Below are 23,333 nucleotides of genomic sequence, written 5' to 3'. Positions count from 1 at the left end.
CTGTGCTACATAGTAAGTTAGGACAAGTGGTTTTGATATCAGTGAAAATCAAAATGGATCTAAAAACTCCAATATGCGAAGCCAGCTAGAGTCAGAAATAACTGGTCTCCTTCTGCTGTCCTTACCTCCTTCTACCTGGGAAAAGGTATGGAATTGTGAAACCTCACCTCTAGGTTCCAGTCCTGGAAGGCCCAGGAGATGGCCCAAAATCTATCACAACAATCTCAGCACCAGAACTTTTAACCTGCCTGGGGCACAAAGATCTAGCAAACATTTGTGATGATAGCATCTAGTGAACTGTATAAGTGCTTGTTCTTCTTCCCCAGAGCTATTTCTCAGGGAGCAAGACTTTGCAGAAGGTCCAGGCCCACTGCCTGGTGAATGCTCCAGCTCTTAGCTCATCAGAGCTTGGCAGCCTTCCAGAAGTGGCTCCTGTTTATTGGGCTCTTGGGGCCAGACAGAGGGAAGGTGACAGACAATGACATCTGGAGTAGCTAAGGGACACCAGGATGTAAAATGTTTCCCCTACATAGGTTAGTAACTGGAGCCTGACCCAGAACCGTCAACTGATCACTCTTTCAGAGTGCAAACCCAAGAGCGTCTGTGGTTCATGTACCTCTTCATGCAAGTAATCAGATCATTCCTCCCCACCGAATCCCCTGAGGGACTGGGAGAGTTTGGCGTCTGGCTTCTGTAAGAAGAGGCCAGCAGGTAGAAAGGGGGAATGGAAGGGACAGTGAGAGGGTATTTACTCAATCTGAATTAAAAATTTACCTACATCCTGAAGTTGGTAATTACCCTGAAAAATTAGCTCACTTCAGTTGAAGAAGTATTTGTTGGCCATTTAATGCACAGACACAGAGCCACATAACATCCATATGCCACTGTGGAGTGCTGTCTACAACATCCATCCCACTACCTGCAGCAATGAAGCCAACACCTGAAAGGGAATGGCTCTTAAAAGAGGTGGAGAGAAGGCTCTTACCAGAAGGAAACTGTATTCATTCAAAAGTAAAGGTATAGAGACTACCTGGTCCAACCCTTTACTTGAAAGAGGAGAAACCTGAGACCCAACTGGATTATGTTCATGCCCAATTCTATCTTTTCCCCAAGTGGCTTCAGTTTTGGGGATTGCATTGTACTTTTTAATCTATAAGAAGAAAAGGTGCTTATTCCCTTAGGACCTGTTGGCTTATTTATCTTGCCAAACATTTCATGGGAGTGTGAACAGCCTCTTAGAATCTTGTCGATATTAAAATTTACCTATGTCATCATTTCCAAAGGGCTGAGAAAACATGCCCTATCAAAGGAAACCTTCAATTCAGGAAATCAAATGTTGAATGCACTCTACACTGTCCACATCCTCTGCTTTTATTCCTAGGATGCACTCTTTAATTTTCCCAGACATGCTTCCACATCCCAGAAAAACTGGGTTCTCTTCCCTTGAGCCAAGAATGATGTGGGAAAGTCACCACACTGGAAAGGAAAGCTCCCCAGCTTCCTCTGTCTCCCTCCCCTGACCTCTCAACCTAATTTCCCTGAAGATTGTGACCATGAACTTACTCTGCCTTGGACAAGAAAGCAGAGAAGCCACTTTAGCTGCTATGAAAATGAGTCATCTGATTCATCCCTGAGATTAATAATCAAACTACCTGTTCTAGAAAACTGGCACTTGTGATGGCTTCCTCCATGTGCTCCTCATCAGACTTCAAAACAGATTTAATGTTTTCTACAAGTTCATGGATGTCTGGGGTCATGGTACAAGAGGAGTGCTCCAGGAACCTCGCCACCAGCAGCTTGGTGTCCATGTAGGATTTATAATCTATCAAAGACCGCGGTCTGCATCGTGAAGCTCTCGATCTCAAGCCTCTCCTCAGAGTCACTGCAGCCAGATCCAGTCTCCTTTCAGTCTGTGTTGCAGCTTCACAGCTGAGCACTGGGGCAGCTGTGGGCAGAAACAAACAACATGTACCCATTGGCCAACTCCTTTTGAACACATGCCTGTACCTGAAAGCACAGACCACAAAACTCAACATGGAAAGCATCTGACAAATGCTGATAGCCATGCACATCCTGCTTTTCACCTTGCAGAAGGAGGGAAAACAATTATAACACAAGGTTATTCCCTGAAGTCCAGTTCCAATAGGATATGGCCCGAAACATGTCATTGTGTCATGTACGACACCACCCCCAAGGTAAAGTCAGATGGTGGAGAGGAGAATCCAGAATGCAAACCATAATGAAATTAAGTTTCATGGGGTACAACAAATAGATGGGGATGGATGGGCCAAGCAGGAAAAATGTGGCTGACCAATGAAAGGATGTTCCAAGGAGCGAGGATGAAGCAGTCAATTAAGAGAGGAAGGGTCTGAAGACAGACAAGACTTGTCGGATGAATGTAATGCTCTGATCACTTTGACTATACCTTTGTCCCAAACGTCCTCAAGGACATTGTACTGACTTGTGTTATCGATGCTCATACCATGGATATGAGGTAGATCTATAGCTATTACAGAAAGAGAAATTTAGGTGCAGAAAAAGTACACATCATTCTGGAAGTCAACAGAGAGCCTGGGAAATCCATTGCAGGCTCTAATTTCCATGGCTACCTACATCAGCAAGGGTGTAAAGACCAGCAGAATGCTTCTGCACTGTGAAGTGGGTGAAGCAAACTCAGATCTGGTCATTATGTGTCCAGAAGCCAGCCAGCAGCCTTCAGCATACACAACACTGGCATCTTCAGTCTGTGAAGGCCTGATAAGCAGCAATTTAGAAATTCAAAGAAGACAAGAAGCAGGGGGCGAGAGAGCAGGTGGAAGAAGGGGAGCACCCCTTTTCCTCTGGAGAAAGGCAGGTGTGGGGAGCTCTAAACCAGGATTCAAGACTGTCCTCTCAGGCAGCCATATGCACGTCACAGAGAGCAAGAGTCTTCCAGAAGCACTCGCCAAAGACACTCATGTGTGAGGACAGAGTCAGGGTCTCCACTCTTCCACTTGAAGGCAACCTGGCGCCTTCCACAATGGAGGGCTCCAGTAGCTGCTGTTCTCGCCCCTGCAGGTCTGCAGAATGAGAAGGGGTTCTGGAAAGATTTCCCTAAGTTGTGCAAACAGCTAAGTTCCCGTTGAGGCTGGAGTCCTCAACTTGCCAGGTAGGGTGTAGGAGACCCACAGTGAAGGCAGGTCTTGGGAATCAGAAGCCAGGCTGCCCGGCCACTGTGTTTCAGAGACACGCTCAGTACCAGGCGGCAGGACTTCCTCTCCACTCAGAAGCCGCCGTAGAGACAAGAGGAATGTTCTCTCTGGCTCGCACATGGTCAGTCCAGAGCTGTGGCAAATAACACACGCTGTCAGAGAGGCAGAACCGAGACTGCAAGGGCTCAAGACAGGACCCTAGAGAGAGCAGGGTGGAGGATTATCAAAGTTTTATTTGCATAGGTGTTTTAGAACAGCAGAGGTCAACTCTGCTAGACTACTTCACAAGAAGAAGCTGGTGCTGGTGGAGTTACAGGAGGTTTTAATTTTCTTCCTTTAGTTTCTTTATTTTTTATAATTTTCTATGATGAAGAGATATTTAGAGATGTTCAGGTATTCATATATTCAGAAAAACTCAGTGTTATTTTAATTTTTAATTATTCAGATAACATCTATACACAAACTCAACACAGAGAGAGAGGTGAAGTGTGTGGGTGTGTGTATTTCATTCTATCCAAAGTTCTAAAAACAAGGTCAAATTTCAATAATTCAATCATCTACTCATACATAGTAAAAATATAACAAATTATAAAAGAGGGAGTATACAAAAATCCTTTTGACTTTTTTTAAGACAATGCATATTCCCATAGGATTGCAGCATCTAGAAATCAGAACTAGGTGTGCATAATTGTCTTCATGTAGTACCTAGCATAGTATCATGTACAACCAAATTCTTTTGATGACAATGACTTAAAAAGAAACCCTACCATCCTTAAAAGACATGGTAGATATATATTCCTAACATGGACATAGAGTATTTTACTTTCCCAAGACTTCATAAGTTCCTTCAAATGACCACTTAAACTGCACGGTCTTGAGCTGGCCAGAGCCACCTGCCTTCACCTGGCTCCTTTAGGCGAATAAGCACAGAGCCCTGCAAAGAGCTTGGGGAATGACATCACCTCTCTCCTCGGAATGATGGAGCACAGGGTCACTCTTCGACCTGGTCCTCAGGGGTGGGAGGGCTCTCCGGCTTCTCACAGGACGCACCAGGGTTGAACTGGGAGTTGACATGGATGCATTTTCTTCTGCAAGTATGTTAGGAATGTCCCCACCTGATTTAAAAAAAAAAAAAAAAAAAAGAGGTGAAACATAAATTATCTCACCAGCTGCAGTCCTCAAAATGGGCAGGAAACACCTGTGAGCCTAAACCTGCCAGGGCAAGGGTAATGCAGTTAATAACATTTACTCAGGCTGCTGGCCCAGTAAGTTTTTATATCACTGCACTATGGGAAAACTTGCCTTTCCAAACCACCCCTCCACACCTAAAACAAACAAACAGAAAAATTTAAATCCAAGAGCAAAATAAAGCAGCCATGCCAAAATGGCAGGGTTTTTTTTCCTAAAGGTGCTTAGAGTCTTCTCCAGGGAAGCATCCTGGGGCAGTACTGAAAAGCACCCTGACATCTCAGGATGAGCCTGGTTCTGGGGAAGGTAATACCTGCACAGGTGAGGTGGCTGCTCTGTGGGCTACAGAACTCCCGGAAGGCTAAGTTAGAGAGAGTCAAGCGGCCACTAAACAAATCCGTAAAACCCTGCTGGAATTGGATAATTTATGCTCATGAAAATAAAACTGTGAGCCTGAGTTGTAATTCGGGAAACTGTTTTTAAAAATGGAAAAATTGGCTGGGTGCAGTGGCTCATGCCTGTAATCCCAGCACTTTGGGAGGCTGAGGTGGGCAGATCACCTGAGGTCAGGAGTTGGAGACCTGCCTGGCCAACATGGCAAAATCCTGTCTTCACTAAAAATACAAAAACTAGCTGGGCATGGTGGCGGTGCCTGTAGTTCCAGCTACTCGGGAGGCTGGGGCAGGAGAATCACTTGAACCCAGGAGGTGGAGGTTGCAGTGAACTCAGATCATCCCATTGCACTCCACCGTGAGCAAAAGGAGCAAAACTCTGTCTCAGAAAAAATAAATAAAAATAAAGTTAAAAAATAACAAATGGAAAAATTATGAACATACTTAGGAGACAGAACACTGCTTCATAATTCTACTTAGGATGCAAGGTGAACAGAACACAAAGTATTACATTACAAATAGTACTGCTGAAAAATTACCTTCATCTAAAATTGCTAGGAGTTGATCCATTATTTATTACCATTGTGATTTTGTCCTGGTGGACAATTCTCTGGGCCACTTAAAACCTCCCCAAAGAGAGAAGGCCATAACAATGTTCCCTTAAATTACAAGGATAAATGTAAACTGACTCTAGTACTTACTGCAGTACTGAAAACCAGAATTCACTAGCTGCTCGGGCAGCATGACCTGGGCCCTAGGTTATAAATGACACAGCACAATCTCACCGCAAATCACCCTGCAATAGAGGGAACTTTTTCTCCCCTGCCAAAAGTCTAGCTAATTTTAATAGGAGGAAGAAAATCATAGATCAGAAAACACAGGAATACCAATCAAACTCTGTAACCTATTTCATGGTTCCTGAGAATAGTCTGGTTCATAAAAAATTCTAAGGATATCCTTTATCAGTTCACATATTTTCTCCCATTTATAAGCCCTAATAGTTGATGGTATTTTTGCATCTGGAGAAAAAGGTGTAGCTTGAACTATTTGCTCCAAGAATACCTGCCCTTTAACACAATACCAGACAGGATCACTATTTTATCTTTTTTTTTTTTTTTTTTTCCGTTTGTAGAAATAGGGTCTCTCCATGTTGTCCAGGCTGGCCTCAAACTCCTGGCCTCATGTGATCCTCCCACCTCGGCCTCCCAAAGTGCTGGGATTACAGAGATAAGCCATTTTGCCTAGCCTATTTTATCATGTTTTCATCTACTGAATCATGTCACAATGTATTACCTTGAGTCACTTGTGTCCAGCCCGGATCCAATGGGATCACAGCAGCTTCTGATCCTTCTGGCATTTGGAATGAAGATCCCTGCATCACAGGAAAAAACAGGGTTATTTTGTTGACGTTTAACTCACCCCTCATTAGACCCAGTGAACTCCTTAAAAAGTTGTGTGGGGCCTGGTCTCCCTGCTGTTCTCTGGAGGCCGGGGGGTGGTGGGGTGCTGTCTTTCCCACTTGCAGTCAATGTACTTAGAGAGATTCAGGACAGAGTACCTGCTCCTGGTCCATCTGGCTCACCACAGCTTCATATGGCGGCGGGGGATCCAGAGGACAGAACACTTCCACACCTTTGATTCGAGCTCCGTAGATGTGTGGCAGGGGAATAACGTCAGGACCAACCATCCTAGGAAAAGCGACTCGGCGTCAGAAAGCACGTTCTACAGACTGGCCACGTGACTGCAGTGACGCCCGGATACTGGCTTTGCTCTCAACTGTGGGGAAAACCACTCACCTCTCCATACCATGGTCTCCTTGGCCAGGAGAGGAAGAATAATAGAAGCTGCTCTCCGATGAAGTGGCCAGAGTTCCTTAAGCAAATGACAGTGTATAAAATGCAACCCCATCATTGCTTTTAAACCCATCAGTCAAAAAGCAAATAATCCATAGAGATACAGAGCAGATTAGTGGCTGCCAGGGGATGGGGGAGAAGGGAATGGGGAGTGACTGTTTGATGGGTATGGGGTCTCTCTGAAGTATTGAAAATGCTTTGGAACTAGATAAAGATGATGATTATGAAATAATATGAATGCACTAAATGCTACCGAATCATATACTTTGGTTAATTTCATTTTGTATGAGTTTCACCTCAATTTAAAAAACAGCTAAGGACTCAGGAAAATTCAATTATGTCTTACATTCTACATGGCTCTTGTTTTTGTCCTGTAGGTAAAGAACCGTCAACAGCAAAATTCAAAATAATAGCAAAATTCTCCACAAGATTTCTCACCAATGTTGACAGAAAATTCCACAAATCTCTGCCCAAGGTACCAGATGGTCTAGATAATGATGAACCTAAGTTTTAAAATAATTTATAAAATACATATAAAAGCCAGAACACCTGTATTCTGCTATGGAGTATCAAAGAATGAAAGAAAAAAAAAAAAACAGAGAGCAAAAGTTTGTCTGTTCTTGAAATACAAAAAAAGGATTTTAAAAAGCTAAAAGAAATGGATGAGAAAACAGATTCTGGGGCTAGTTGCTTGCAGGCACTGCCTTTTGGGGAGCGGTGTTCTCTGAATTTATAGTTGTTTCATTTTATTCTTTGTGGTTATATACAAAATGTGATTGGTGGAAGAAAAAATTTGAAAAGGATATCATCTTCTTTCTTCCTAACAATAAAACTTCTGGAATTCTGGGACTGAGAAGAATGAGATTCTGCAACCTGAATGAAAAGATGAGAAAGCACTCCCTCGTTTTCCTCTATATTTGTCTGTTCATAAGCGAGGCTCTCATCCCTTGCTTGACCTGAAGGGGAAGGCAGAAGGTGATGAGCTAATGCCTGAAGTGGAGATGTTTGCAGGTTCAGCATGCAACACATCAAGCCTCCAGTTGGAAGTGACGCACTAGCACAAAGGGTCCCTTCGTGGGGGAGGGGTCCTGGCAAAGTTATTATGAAAGAGAGATTCTCCCCCTTACAGCAGGACTTGCCAACAGGCTTCATTCCAACTCCCCTATTCCACTGAAACTGTTTAAGAACTATAAATGCTGAGTGACTTTGAGAAGCCGGACCCTTCCTGGATCTAAGAGTGAAGATTCTTTCCTGGCAAATGAACAGTGCAATTTGCTTTCATCAATGAGACCTATGGACTTCTATCCTATCCAGAGGGCCAGCCTTCCATCTTTAATGAGCATAACCCCCATGAGCCACCTTCGTGGCACTTATAAACACTTGACTTTTTCTCTCCAACAAATGACACCTGTAGTTCTTCGCTGCTGTGTCCCCTGCCTGGAAAGTTTCTATCCCCGTTGCCTGTTTGTTATGTGTCTGGAGAGAGGAGAGGGCTTGCTGAGGGCCAAGAGGTCAGAGTAACAGGCTCTGTTTTAGATCCTAAACTACTGCAGAATTTTTTCCAGAAGAACAACTAGGGAAAGAGGGGGCATACTTTATCCAAGTTGACCACAGAATAAACAGCTTCTATGGTAGTTTTGATAATGCCCATAAAAGCCTCGCTTTGAAGGAAGATGCTGCTAGAGTTGACATAGAAGGGAAGTTCCTTTCCTATTAAGCAATTTCTTATTTTACCTCATTTGGGTTAACAAGGGTCCGTGGAGGGAAATGGGTCTGCTACATACTGGCAGGTTGGTTTTTTTGTTTGTTTGTTTGTTTTACTACTGTTTCTTTCCCCAGATCCCCATGGCTCTCAGTCCTGGCAAGGTAGGTAGAATCACCTTGGGAGGTTCTGAAACTCTAGATGGCCCAAGCCTCACTTTTAGAAATTCTGCGCTCATTGCCTACGGTGGGGCCCAGGAATCTGCCCGTTGTCAGTGATCCTAGGGGATTCTAACGCACCACCAAGATTGAGCACCATTGCAAAAGGAAGTGGATAATTGTGACTGAAATTAAAGCCCTGTTCTACTGGGAAAGTTGATCAAATTTTTATTAAGAATGAGGGTCTTGCTTCTTTTCAGAAAGCTTCTTATGTCCATTATCTCACAACAATACTCCCTGCAGCCACACGACAACGAAGGTGAATGAGGAAACTGAGGCTCAGAAATGGTGAGAGACTCATCCTGGGTCACCCTCTGCAGAGACTCTAGAGCCTGGGCTCTTTCGAGTTCATCATCAAGTCCCCAGGAAGCCTTCACTGGTGTAGGCTCAGGAGCACTGAAGATGGAAATTCTAAGCATGTTCTGCTTTCAGGCTACAAACAGGCCCTGAAGACTCACTCAGGGGGAATGCAGCAGCAAATACACCGTTGACCAGAGAATCCTCCTCCTCCTGTACTGGAAAACTGTACTCTGTGACTGGGTACAGGGTTGCTGCCCGCGGAGGGGGAGAGAGGGAAGGGCCCTCCCCCAACCCTCTATAGCTGAGCACTGACTCAACCCCAAGCATCGCCCAGCTCCACTTGAATTTGGGTTTGGAAATTCTTAGGAAAGGAAATGAGTGGGGTTTGGGGGGGCTCTGCTTTAAGAAATGCCCATGTCAACCATGTCAATGCCCACGACCCCCTCAGTCTTCGGTTTTCTTTAATAGGCTACATTCCCAGAGTAAAAACCAGATCCATGTTCAAGAAATAGGTTGGAGACTCCTTGATTCCTGGCTCAAGCCAACTTCTGAGAACAGAGACACCCTGGAGTAGTGGAGGTGGGGTGGGCTGCACGGCCCCCTCCTGTATTACAAATCAATTCACAAAGTAGCGAACCCATCTTTGGACAGAAATCTCAACTGCAATCAGACTTCCGTTTATGACAGTAACTCGAAAAGCCTTTTCTCAAGGAGATACCAATGCATGAAGTGGTTGTATTTATAGAAGTTAAATAAACCTCTTCTGAGAGGTCATAATACTTTACAGGAAATGGCGAGCCTCTGTTGTGTGAAAACTGGATAAAACTGGTCGTAGACATAGTAACAATCATGAATATTCTTGCCTGCCTGCTTATAAGAAAGAAAATTACCAACTGAGGTTAAACCATGAGTGTCTATAAAGTTGATTTATACTGTGAATCTAGAAAAGTTGGTCACATTGTAAAATATTTTTGACAGGACAGGTATCTAAATGTGAATAAATTCAACCCTTTTGAAAAGGAAAGTGGACTGCACTCTGATATTGGTAAAATTTCCAAAAATAAAGCTGTTTGCCCAGTGGCAATATGATTATAGGGCTCTAGGCACATATTTTAGACTGGGCAATGTCTTCTTTCTCACAAGACTGTTTTGTTTTAACTCCCTCCTTCGGCCTTCTTTCTAGAAAGTTTTGAATGATAAAGCCCTTAATGAGAAGCTTGTCTGTTTTCTTCCAACCTGGATTTGGCCAGAGGCTGTCTCAGGACTCAGAGACACAAATCCGAGGATGCACCTAGATCTTAAAGAGTGGAAATATCTGCAGTGATGAGCATTATTATGGTGAAGCAGAGAAGAGAAAGGAAAGCGAGGAGACAGGAAGGTTGGGAGTGCTCAGAGCACACTGCTGGATGGCTCGGCTCCTAAACCCGCATGAGTCACTTTCCCTTTCTGCCACTGCAGAAACTAAATCTGTCTGTTGCCTCCTCCTAGGTCAACAGAGTGCTCATCCGCAACCTCAGTGTCAAAGAATTCTTCTTATTGGAGAGGGTATTTCTCATCCCCACCATGAAATATCAGTCATTTTTACTGTCCTCCAATGTACCCCCTACAGACAGCCTGAGATGGCGCTAAGATTTTCGCAAATGTGTCCTCAGGTACAGAAAGAACATGTGTTTTGCTGCCATATCTCTTCAGCCTCTGTCATTCTTGGCTCATTTCCTGAAAGGTTAAGGAAGCCATCCCAGCCCCTGAGGCTTTGAAATTCCAGTAGAGGCCACTCCCTGAACACCAGAGAGGCCAAGCTGTCCCACAGGCCTAGCCCAGGCCACCTGTCACCCAGCTGACACCCCCTCCAGCTTTGCAGTCATCTCTGCCCCTGCCTGGGCAAGTGAACTGGGGAGGGTATAGAGGTAGGGTTCAGGTATAACTGAGGGACGAGTCAGCAGCTAAGCCACTGAAAAGAACACTAACAGTGTCTGGGTGGCAGCCCCACTGGTGACCTATCTCAAAGTCACATACCGTCACCCTGGACATTAGAAAATACTTCTCTAAAAACCTCAGGCTCAGCACCAAGTTAGTTTGATAAGTCTCTACATGTACTACAGGGATTAAAAAATAGAAATTTCTGGCCTTCTGAATATGAAGCTAAAGACACTAGTATTTCTGTGGAATTAAGAGATTCTCTTTCAGAAAGTTCAACAGATGTTTGCTTATCCTTTAAACTCAGCTTAAGGTCACTTCTTCCAGGAAGCCATCTCTGACTGCCTTGCCACTCTGGGTTAGGTGGACCTTCTCTGTGCACCCAAAGTCCCTCTTTTGAATATTACTGTGATCCTTCCAACACACATTTTAATGACCTAGACTGTGAGCTCCTTAATGGTAGAGGAGGAAGCAGGTCTAGCTCATTTTGAATTCCAATAACCCAGCACAGAGGATTCCATGTTTGTTGAATGAATAAATGAAGTCATTCTTTTTTTTTTTTTTTTGAGACGGAGTCTCGCTCTCACCCAGGCTGGAGTTCAGTGGTGTGATCTCAGCTCACTGCAAGCTCCGCCTCCCAGGTTCACGCCATTCTCCTGCCTCAGCCTCCCAAGTAGCTGGGACTACAGGCGCCCGTTCCATGCCCGGCTAATTTTTTTGTATTTTTAGTAGAGACAGGGGTTAGCCAGGATGGTCTTGATCTCCTGACCTCATGATCTGCCCGCCTCGGCCTCCCAAAGTGCTGGGATTACAGGTGTGAGCCACTGCGCCAGGCCTAAATGAAGTCATTCTTTAAAAAAAGGTTTGATTAGAAGTTGCTATCAGACATATGTATGCGGCATTTCAATGTACGAATAAAAATCCTTGAAATTTAAGAAGGTCAAAATTTTGAGTTTGAAATTTGAAAAGGAAAATAGGTACGGTATCTATTTTTTCTAGACCAGGGAGAGGCAATTAATAATTAATCTCTTTTTAATGGCTAGGAAGAATTTCATGATTGTTGAGACCTGCTGATGGTATTACAGTGAAACATCGATTTGGCCTAACTGGGAGTGTTTCCAAGGCAACAGCGATTCTCAATCATGTCAAATTACAGCTGTTATCTCCCTGGGTGTCAGTTTCCCTTAGAAAGCTAATTGAAATTGAAAATGTCTACCTTTAGGTGAAAGTTTAACTTTTCTTTGGATTCATCTGTTTTATCAGACAAAAAGAGGCAGAGAAAGTAAGACAGAAAACAGAGTGAGAGAGACAGAGAGAGAATAGAAACCCCTGAAAAACAGCACAATTGTTTTTCATTTTTCTAAAGAAGGCTGGCAGAGGTGGACTCTCTAAAAGCCATACCACAGGGTTCACTAGCTGCTTTTGTCCCTCATTGGGCTAATGTTGCTCAAGTCAGGAAAAATTTTTCTTTTTCTTTTTCAAAGAAAAGTGAGATCTCATGCTGTGAGTTCTGGAGACATTTCAGTCTTCAGAACCCACAGCACCCCACTCAGACTGCAGGGGAACTCAGGAGCAATACCTGCGGTTCATCCGGGGTGTGCATGAGTAAAATGTGGCAAAATAGGAAGGGGGAGGCACAGGTGGCACAAAATCATCAGGGTCCGGGATGCGTCCATGATCCTCCACTTCTTCAGCAGAAATCTGGGATTCATCCTGATTAAACAGCAGCTCGGTTAGTCAACAGCCTTCATTACAAAGGCACGGGGAGAGAGGCAGTGGATGACACGAAGGGGTCCATGGGTTGGCTCAGCGGAAACATGGCCATGATGCCCTTGCATAGACTTACGATGCAGGATCTCCTGGTTGCGAATATCTGGAGGTAGCGGAGGGCAGCGGCCACCAAGCAGACGGTGGTGGTCAGGGCATTCAAGGCACACAGGGCAAAGAGGACTTTCTGGGGCAAGGAAACAATGGCACCACTAAGTACTTCAACACACATCACCAGAATACAATGTAGAAAATCTTTAAAATAATAATAACACTGCCTCCATATGACAATTCTCAGGAGAGGATGCATGTAAAGGACTTAGATGGTATTTGGCTCATGGAAAGTGCCCAAATAAATGCTGGCTATTATTATGACCCTCATGCAATAATGCGTACTTCTTAATTCCAAAAACTTATCTTAGAAGCTTCCTGTCACAGAACAACCTAGTATGACAGCATTTCTTTTTGCAAGCATCAGAATACTGTCGGGAAACATTCCTTCCAGGAGAGCAGTGAGCTTCTCTTCTGAGGCTGATTTCCCCAGGGATAGCAATTCCCAGCCTCTTCCCTCCCACAGCCTCCCACCAGCACAGCACACTGCTTAATTTGTGGCCACTAATTCTATTTCAAGAGCAATTGGCTGCACTGCCCCATGCACACGACGAGGACGCTGCAGGGGCTAGCCTAGCCAGAGTGTAAATAGGACTTCTCTCCACTAAACACACATCTCAAAATAGCAAAGGCCATTCCAAATGCTTCTGTTGGTACAGTCCTGGCTCCTTTAGTGGGGCTTTCCCCAAGCTAAGTCCTGGCTCAGAAAGTTTGGGGGTGACTCAGCTATCAAAAATGCAGAAGCCATGGAAAGCAGGCCATTTCCACATCCCACACAACTCAGAGCTGGTAGCTTGGAACAGTTCTCTCTTTCCTTGGAGATTCTTCCACCTCACCAAAATGAAACCCAAAACAAATATCTAAAGAAAGCCGGCAGAAGTGGACTCTCCAAAAGCCATACCTCAGGGTTCACCAGCTGATTTTGTCACTCACTGAACTAATGTTCCTTAAGTCAGGGCACAATTTTTATCCAACTCCCTGATGAAGGCTAATTTTGTATTTCTCTTCAACTGGGATCATCTGTTTGTCTAATCTCTTTTGCTTATTATAGTTGTTGCTTATTAAACAAGAGCTAAGGTGCTTCAATTCCCCCACATTTTCTGGCCAGTCTCTCTCCTTAGTCTATGTGTTGCAGACTGGTAGTACTCAGTGGCCCATATGACCCACGTAAGCAAACAAATGAGCATCAGAACAATGACACATGAGTGTGCGACTTAAAGGTTTTGCTAAAAGCTACACCGTACATATGTGTGTAGGTATACATATGTACATAGGCATATGTGTGTATGTGTATACACATACATATATATAGTCAGGCTCCTTTCCATTTTTTACTGTCTTACAGTTCTTCTACACAAAGAAAGCTATCCATACATAATTTAACACACACAATAATCTGTGGTTCTTTCTGCATTCAGTTCTGTCTCTGGGGTCACTCACCTGTGCTTTCAGCAGCTTAATTGTTTGAGGGAGGTAATAGAACAGGAATATTTCAAGTAAGTTTGCCTTCTGTGGGGGCTCCGTGGTGTATTTACCGTGGGGGCGGGAATTGTCTGAGGTACCTTAAGTAGAAGGTGAACAGCACTACAGGGCTGAACTGGAAAGAGTTTCAAGGCATTTTCTTTGTCTGTGCACTTGGCTGGTTGAAATTCTTCACAACAGAAGCAAATCTTGCCTTCGCCTAAGTCCACCTTAAGGGAGGAAAGGTAGAAAAATACTTTAATTATTAAGAAAAGATACCTGGGCTCCACCATGGAGCACCAATCCCGTAGAATGAGATTACGGCAGGGTTCTGTGTCAGGCAATGCCTCTATCGGTCAGGAAGGGCTAGGGTATGGCATGGTAACAACCAAAACCTAAATTTCAGTGGCTTTCACAAAACAAAGGGAATTTTAATATTCCTCCTTTCCCCTTTAAATTCTCCAGCTGAGAACTTCCTATTTTCATACTAATCCCATTTAGTACTAACAAATAAGCAGCTAAATGGGATAAAGTATCAGCCTCCATTCTGCTCGTGTACATGAGTCCCACTCCTCCCCAAAAGGAACCAAACTCACTTTTTTTTTTTCCAACACGATGCACTCTGATTTTCATTTTTTACACTTGGTGCAAGCCTCAAGATCTTAACCTGAAAGCTCTATCTCGCTCAGACAATACTAGGCATCATCTTACAAAGTACTCCCTTCCCAAACAAGTCCATTCTTGATGCAAAGTGTTTAGTTAAGTGGAAAACCAGGCCTATGTGGGCTGCACACACGTGAGTGCTTTATCCATGCAACATGGATGTCGAGCTCTTCAGAAACTTCAGCTACCTGGAACCTCTCGAGTGAGCCGGTCTGGATAGCAAAATTTTCTAGATGGGTGAAATTTAATCCCTTTAAACAAACCTATTTGAAAGTTTACTCATTATACAAATGATCATGAATACCAATTAATTTTTCCACTGGATACAAAGAAGCCCTCAGACTCTGTGCAAAATGATTCCAGGCAACTGTGCACCGTGCGTTCCTGCTCCCCTATTTCTGATCCTTGCAGAATCTAATACCTTCACCTCCATTCTTAATCCCATCTCTGCCCAATATTTCTAAAAACTTATTCTCACTTCTCATCAGTCACTTTAGCCTATCCACAAACAAATCTGTAGAAGTCTCCCTGATCCTAAATAATGAACATCCACCCTGCATTCTTGGTGCTATTGCCTGAAGAGGTCAGATCTTTGTCTTCCCCCTGTTGCCTTTCAATAGTAGCATTCTTAACCCTACCTGTACATTTGAATTTTCTGGAGAGCTTTTTAAAAAATGATGATGCCATCTTAAGCACTCAGGGAACTACAAATTAAAGTGACAGCAAGCTCTCACTTTGGCCTCATGAGACTGGCAAAACTTTAAAAAGAGAGAAACTCTCTTTGCTGGTGGAGATGTGGAGAGTCACTGGTAGAAACTCACCAGTCACTAGTGAGTTTAAGCCCTTTAAGGAAGGAACTGACTATCCATTTTAAATTAAAAATACTCACTTCCCCAACCACTCTTTAGCACCACATGATCCAGCAACTCCATGCCTAGGTATTCAACTCAAGAGAAAGGAAAACTACCTCCCCAAAACAATAATGCTCACAGCAGCTTTGTTCATAATACCCCCAAACTGGAAACAACCTAAATGTCCATCAACAGGAGAACAAAACAACAAAAAACAAATTCTAGTATTTTTATAAGATGAAATAGTGTCCTGAAAAAAGGAACAAACAACAGATAAAATATAAAAATATGAATGAATTTCAAGAACATTACACTGAGCAAAATAAGCCAGACACAAAAATTTTCAAACCACGTGACTCCATCTATATGAAGCTCAAGGACAGGCAAAGCTAACCTAATGGTGAAAGAAACAGGAACAGTGGTTGCCTATGAGAGAGTAGAGACTGCCTGAAAAGAGACACTAAAGAACTTTTTAGGGTGATAGAAATATTGTCTGGAGTACAACAAACAATATTTTGTCTGGAGTACAACAAGCAATATTTTGTCTGGAGTACAACAAGCAATATTTTGTTTGGAGTATAGAAATTGTTTGGAGTACAACATGAGTGTATACATTTGTCAAAATGAATGTATACATTGGTCAAAACTTATAATGAACTGCACACTTAAGATTTGTGTTTTTCACTGTAACTTTTACCCCAATTTAAAAACAATGGATAGAACAATAAAATGGTTGAATTTGGTAATAATAAGTGAGATAAGCAGGAGAAAAGATACTGCTGAGAACAATTCCTTGTCCTGGGAACCTACTCCGCTTAGGACTAAAATCTCCCCGAGGATATACAGAATGATATTAATGGTAGCACTGTGTCTATTGGTCAAAACCCAAGCCACAACAGGCAATAACAAAATAAGGAACTAACCTGGTAAAAGAAATTAAGGGTGTTAGTCTGTATTTAATCTATCTCTAAGTGATACATCTTTAAGTGATAAAAACAGGATGCAGGGAAGTACATACAATATAACCCATTTTAAAAAAAATCATGTGCAACCCCACTCCATACATATTTATGTAAGATTACATGACCATGAAAACATTATGAAATATAATTCCCCAGCCTGTTACTAAGGATTTGGGGTGACAGATACGGGCAGAGTGGGAAAGAGAAGAGAAGAGCAACCCCTTGCCCAAAAAGGTTTCATTTGTCAATAATTTCCCCAAAGGAAAACACTTACAACATGATCCTGTTGATTATGTCCGTTTTTGTGCATAAAGAGATGCTTAACACATGGCCAAATTGTTATCCAGGGATAGTGGGAATTCAAATGATATTTAAGTTCTGCCTTATACTTTGCATGGCTTGCGCAAACTTTTATAATTATAACATCAGAAATAATCACGGTGTTGGTTTTGTGGTATATATATTCTGATATACAGAATATATAAAGAACTTCTACAACTCAATAACAAAAAAACAAATAACTCAATTTTAAAACGTGCAAAAGACTTGTATAGACATTCTTCCTTTAATGAAGACATACAAATAGCCAGCAGGCATATGAAGAGACTATCAACATCACTAATCATAAGGAAAATGCAAATCAAAACCAAATGAGGTATCACCTTATACCCGTTAGAATGGCCACTTTAAAAAAAAAAGCAGAAAATAACAAGTGTCAGTGAAGATGTGCAGAAATTGGAACCCATGTGCACTGTTGGTGGAAATATTAAATGGTGCAGTTGCTATGAAAAACCATACAAAGTTTCCTCAAAAAATTTAAAATAGAATTACCAAATGATCACTTCTGGTTATACATCCAAAAGAATTAAAACCAGGATCTCAGAGACATATTTGCATGCCCATGTTCGTTGCAATGTTATTCACAATAACCAAGAGTGGGGGCCAACCTAAATATCCATCACAGATAAATGGAGAAACAAAAGGTATCAGGTACATACAATGGAATATTATATAGTCTTAAAAAGGAAGGGAATTCTAACACATGCTACAACATGATGAACCTTGAGGAGATGATGCTAAGCGAAATAATCCAGTCACAAAAAGACAAACAGCATATTATCCTACTTGTATGAGGTACCTAGGGTACTCAAATTCATAGAAAGGGAATGTGAAATGGTGATTGCCAGGGGTTGGAGGATGGGGAGCTGTTGTTGTTTAATATGCATAGACTTTCAGTTTTACAAAATGAAAAGAGTTCTAGAGATTGGTTGTCAATAATGTGAATATACTTACCTCTACTGAACTGTAGACTTAAAAATGGTTAAGATAGTAAATTTCATGCTATGTGTATTTTACCACAATAAAATTTTTTTTCTTTTAAGTTCAGGGATGGTACAAGTCCACAACCTCTTACTCACAATGCTGAAATCCAAAAAGCTCTGAAAACCAGAAGTCATGATAACAGCCTGCTGTCCCAGACTCCACTGGCATGCTACATAATAAATAGTATATGCAAAATATTTAATCTTCTAAAATTGGACAAACTCTAAATACTGGCACACACCTGGCCGCCAAAGGTTTCAGATAAAAGACTGTTGGCCTGTATTCTGGCAATATCCATTTTTTTTCTCTTTAGATGAGGAAAGTCAGAGACTGATTGATTGTGGACACCTGATCCATCCATTCACTAAGGATGCATTATATCACTATGGTTCCGGTGTTTTGCTGGCTGGTCCCTGCTTTGGAAAAAGTAATCGACAACTTGGGTGAAATAATCAGCAGGCAGCTCTTTGTTTTGTTTTCCCACTTCCTTTTACCTATTTCAGGTTTCACTTCAGGACAGTTGCCTGATGCTGAATGTTGCAAGTCTCGCCAGGAACACCTGACAAGCCAGGGTCTGCCTAGATGCACAATGATTTTTAGGACTGCTTACCAGATCACACCTGGGCACGCTGGACACAAACTGGGCCCCTTGGCAGCCTAGGATAAATCCAGCTAGATTCAAGAGGACACAAACCACAGAGAGCAGCACAAAGAGGTTTACCTGAAATGGCAAGAGAATGGACAATTAGTAAAAGATAACACCTAAATTCAGACAGAGTTTTACCTGATTTTAAAAACTCATATTCTCTTCCAAGAGAACTTTTTTTTAAAAAAAAGATCAGAACCGTGTTTTTAATATACAAACTTTTTTTTCACATTTTAGACTTCTTAAAATTGTGCTGAGAGATGCCACTGACTCTTAAGTCTTCTCAATAACCTCAAGTCCTTATTTTTTTCCTCTTTGAAAATAATTCTTACTCCCTTATCTTTCATCCACACATTACACTAAGCCCTAGCTATTTCCTCCTTGAGCCACTCTTATTTTTTTTTCCGTTAGTTTTGTGGGATCAGCAGCAAATAAACAAATGGAGAACTCTGGAATATAAGTGAAACCCAGGGACATCAAGGAGCTCAGAGCCTTTACTATCCAGAAATCACAGTATGCAAATGGACATAAAAATGGATCTTTTTTTCAGTTCTAAACACTTTAGGTACTAAATAAATACGCACACAAAGATTTTCCATGTGCTTTTCTCTAAAGTTAATTATTACAAATATTACTCCAAATAATTAAAAAATTGATAGTAGTCAACTGAGAAGCCAGTATTTACTTAGTACAAGTTAGACTATGTAGGCTCTTCAACTTGAGAGCCATGATTATTAAGAAAATCAAAATCTTATTGCAAATATAAAAGCAAATATAAAAGATTAGAGGTAACAATTATCAGTGTTAGAACCAAGCATCAATTCAGGTAGCTGATATGTCAGAGTTGGCTGGTAAATAAGTTCACATATGAACTCTAAGGGAGAAACCTTGTTCTTTAACTATTGTTATTCCAAGTCAAGCTTGAAAGCATTTCCAGAGACTCATTTTATGAGTCAATGTTTAATATCACATGATGCCACTTTACCTAGGGGGAATTCCTTCTTCTCTCCAAGAGAAGTTTGGCTTCTTTCCTTTTATTGTTAATTTGGATGCAGCCTGTCATCAGATCTTGGGGAAAATACTAATGGAAGATGCTGTTGTTACTGTTTCCCAGGCTGGATTCCCCAATGTCTACTGGACTTGACTTGAGCAGCATATAGAATATGTCCCCTCTTGCACTGTATCATTTATGATTATGCCACAGTTTCTTGGAAAAGGAGAATATATAATTGGCAAAGGACAGGGCTTGACCTTCCCACATGGGCTTCTATTACACACTAGCAGTTGTTACTCAAAGAGATCTAATATATCTGTAATCCTCATATCCAACAACACAATCACTGTTACTATGGAAAACTCTTGAGTTTTCCTTTGGAAATTTTAAGACAATATACAATGCCTTGAAAAGAAAGTGTGGTTATAATGCCCATCAGCACGCCAATAAAAATTAATATTATCAACTATAAAATGGGTGAGGGCCCATTACTCCTAACACTGAACACAAAATCTCTTCACTAAAATCTTAAAGCCAGCCCACTGAAGGACACAGTTAGGAAAATCAATAGTAGGGAAGCTACAGACTGGTAGAAAATATTTTCATGCATATATTGAACAAACAACTTGTGTCCAGAATATACAAGTAACTCCTCAAATCAATAATAAAGAGACAAGCAACCCAATTAAAAATTGGGGCAAAAGACTTAAATAGACATTTCATACAGACACATAAAAAATATAAGAATAGCCAATAAGCACATGAAAAGGTGTTCAACGTAATTAGTTGTCACAAGTGCAAAGTAAAAACCACAATGAGATACGACGTCACACCAACTAGAATGGTTAAAATGTAAAAGACTGACAAAACCAAGTGTTGGTGAGGAGTAGGAACACTTGGACTCTCAGACACTGCTTATGCAAGTATAAGATGGCACAACCACTTTAGAAAACTGTTTGACATATGAAAAAAAAAAGCTCATCATCACTGGTCATTGGAGAAATGCAAATCAAAACCACAATGAGATACCATCTCATGCCAGTTAGAATGGCAATCATTAAAAAGTGAGGAAACAACAGGTGCTGGAGAGGATGTGGAGAAATAGGAACACTTTAACACTGTTGGTGGGAGTGTAAACTAGTTCGACCATTGTGGAAGACAGTGTGGTGATTCCTCAAGGATCTAGAACCAGAAATTCCATTTGACCCAGCAATCCCATTACTGTGTATATACCCAAAGGATTATAAATCATTCTACTATAAAGACACATGCACACGTATGTTTATTGTGGCACTATTCACAATACCAAAGACTTGGAACCAACCCAAATACCTATCAATGACAGACTGGATAAAGAAAATGTGGCACATATCACTATGGAATACTATGCAGCCATAAAAAAGGATGAGTTCATGTCCTTTGCAGGGACATGGAAGAAGCTGGACATCATCATTCTCAGCAAACTAACACAGGAACAGAAAAACCAAACACCGCATGTTCTCACTCATAAGTGGGAGTTGAGCAATGAGAACACATGGACACAGGGAGGGAAACTTCACACACCAGGGCCTGCCGGAGGCGGGGGTCTAGGTGAAGGATAGCATTAGGAGAACTACCTAATGTAGATGAGGGTTGATGGGTGCAGCAAACCACCATGGCATGTGTATACCTATGTAACAAACCTGCATGTTCTACACATGTATCCTGGAACTTAAAGTATAATTTAAAAAAAAAATTGTCAATTTCTTAAAAATTAAATGTAAATCTCCCATGCAGAAGAACTGCAAATAATTTATGAAGCCACTGCCAAATTCTACCAAACTTATAAAGAAGAACTAACACCAATTCTCCTCAAGCTATTCCAACAAATTGAAGGAGAGGGAATTATCCCTAACACATTTACAAAGCTAGCATTATCCTAATACCAACACCAGACAAGGACACAACAAACAAAGAAAATACCCAATGTCCCTGATGAACATAGACACAAAAATCCTCAATAAAATGCTAGCAAACTGAATCCAACAGCACATCAAAAAGATATACATCATGATCAAGTGGAATTTATCCCATTCATGCGTTCAACAAACCCAAATCAATAAATGTGATACATCACATCATGAGAATGAAGGACAAAAAGCACATGATCTTCAAATTTAACATCCCTTCAACAGACTAGGCATAGAAGAAACATACCTCAACATAATAAAGACCATAAATGAAAAACCCACAGCTAACACCACATTGAATTCAGGAAAAGCTGAAAGCCTTTCCTCTAAGAACTGGAACAAGACAAGGATGCCCACTTTTACTACTTCTATTCAACATAGTACTGGAAGTCCTACCCAGAGCAATCAGGAAAGAGAAAGAAATAAAAGGCATCCAAATTAATGAAGAGGAAATCAAACTGTTCCTCTTTGCAGATGACATAATCTTACAGCTAGAAAAATCTAAAGACTCCCCTAAAAGACTCTTAAATCTCATAAGTAAATTCAGTAAAGTTTCAGGACACAAAATCAACATTTAGAAAATCAGTAGCATTTATATACACCAATAACAAATGAGCTGAGAAAGAAATCAAGAAGGCAATCCCATTTACAATAGCTACAAATATATATATAGTATGTGTATATATATGTATATATGTATGTATGTGTGTGTGTATATATATATATATCGATATATAATATCGATATATAAAACACCTAGGAATAAATTTAACCAAGGAGGTAAAAGACCTCTAGAAAGAAAACTAAACACTGATGAAAGATAAAAACAAATAAAAATACATCCCATGTTCATGAATTGGAAAAATTAATATTGTCAAAATGAGCATATTCCCCAGAGCAATCTAAAGATTCACTGCAATCCCTATCTAAATACCAATGACATTTTTCATAGAAATAGAAAAAAAATCTTAAAATTCATATGAAATCAAAAAAAGAGTCCAAAGAGCCAAAGCAATCCTGAGAAAAGCTGGAGGCATCACATTACCTGACTTCAAAACATACTATAAGGTTATAATAACCAAAACAGCATGGTACTGCTATCAAATATATAGACTAGGTGTGATGGCTCACACCTGTAATCCCAGCACCTTAGGATGCTGAGGTGGGAGGACCACTCAAGCCCAGGACTTCAAGATCAGCCTTGGCAACATAGTGAGAACTTGTCTCTAAAAAAAAAAATTGTTTAATTAGCCAGGTGTAGTGGAGTGCACCTGTAGTCCCAGCTACTTGGGAGGCTGAAGTGGGAGTATTGCTTGAGCCTGGGAAATCAAGGCTATAGTGAGCTATGTTCATGCCACTGAACTTCAGCATGGGTAACAGGCCAACAACCTGTCTCAAAATAAATAAGTTAAATTAAAATTTTAAAAATGTAGACTAATGGAACAGAATAGAAAACCCAGAAATAAATCCAAATATTACAGCCAACTGAGTTTTAACAGAGGCACCAAGAATATACATTGGAGAAAAGACACTCTCTTCAATAAATGATGCTGGGAAAGCTAAATAATCATATTCAGAAAGAAAAAACTAGATCCCCTATTTCTCAACATATACAAAAATCAACTCAAAATGGATTAAAGATTTAAACATAAAACCTGAAACTAGGAAACTGCTGGAAGAAAACATAGGGAAAATACCCTAGAACACTGGTCTAGGCAAAGATTTTATGGCTAAGACCTCAAAAGCACAGGCAACAAAAGCAAACTAGACAAATGAGACTACATTAAACTAAAAAGCTCCTGTGCAGCAAAAGAAACAATCAACAGAGTGAAGAGACAACCTGTA

The 23,333-nt window shown here is 41.2% G+C and overlaps 1 protein-coding gene across 2 annotated transcripts in view; it reads right to left on the bottom strand.

The window, feature by feature from the left end:
- ENTREP1 (endosomal transmembrane epsin interactor 1) overlaps positions 1–23,333 on the bottom strand; it is a 67,345-nt gene that overhangs the window by 2,414 nt on the left and 41,598 nt on the right. For both annotated transcript variants that reach the window (XM_032164244.2, XM_032164245.2), the window contains exons 3-10: positions 18,510–18,620; positions 14,202–14,330; positions 12,608–12,715; positions 12,341–12,474; positions 6,330–6,459; positions 6,065–6,143; positions 4,154–4,306; positions 1,653–1,945 (exon numbers count right to left, since the gene is read on the bottom strand). In XM_032164244.2, coding sequence (XP_032020135.1) covers positions 1,653–1,945; positions 4,154–4,306; positions 6,065–6,143; positions 6,330–6,459; positions 12,341–12,474; positions 12,608–12,715; positions 14,202–14,330; positions 18,510–18,620 — 1,137 coding nt within the window. The remainder of the gene's footprint in view (positions 1–1,652; positions 1,946–4,153; positions 4,307–6,064; positions 6,144–6,329; positions 6,460–12,340; positions 12,475–12,607; positions 12,716–14,201; positions 14,331–18,509; positions 18,621–23,333) is intronic.

This window comes from Hylobates moloch, unplaced genomic scaffold (genome assembly GCF_009828535.3).
Source record: "Hylobates moloch isolate HMO894 unplaced genomic scaffold, HMol_V3 SCAFFOLD_10, whole genome shotgun sequence".
Lineage (NCBI taxonomy): Eukaryota > Metazoa > Chordata > Mammalia > Primates > Hylobatidae > Hylobates > Hylobates moloch.
The sequence above is the reverse complement of the archived record's forward strand: the minus strand, read 5'-3'. Positions and strand labels throughout refer to the sequence as shown.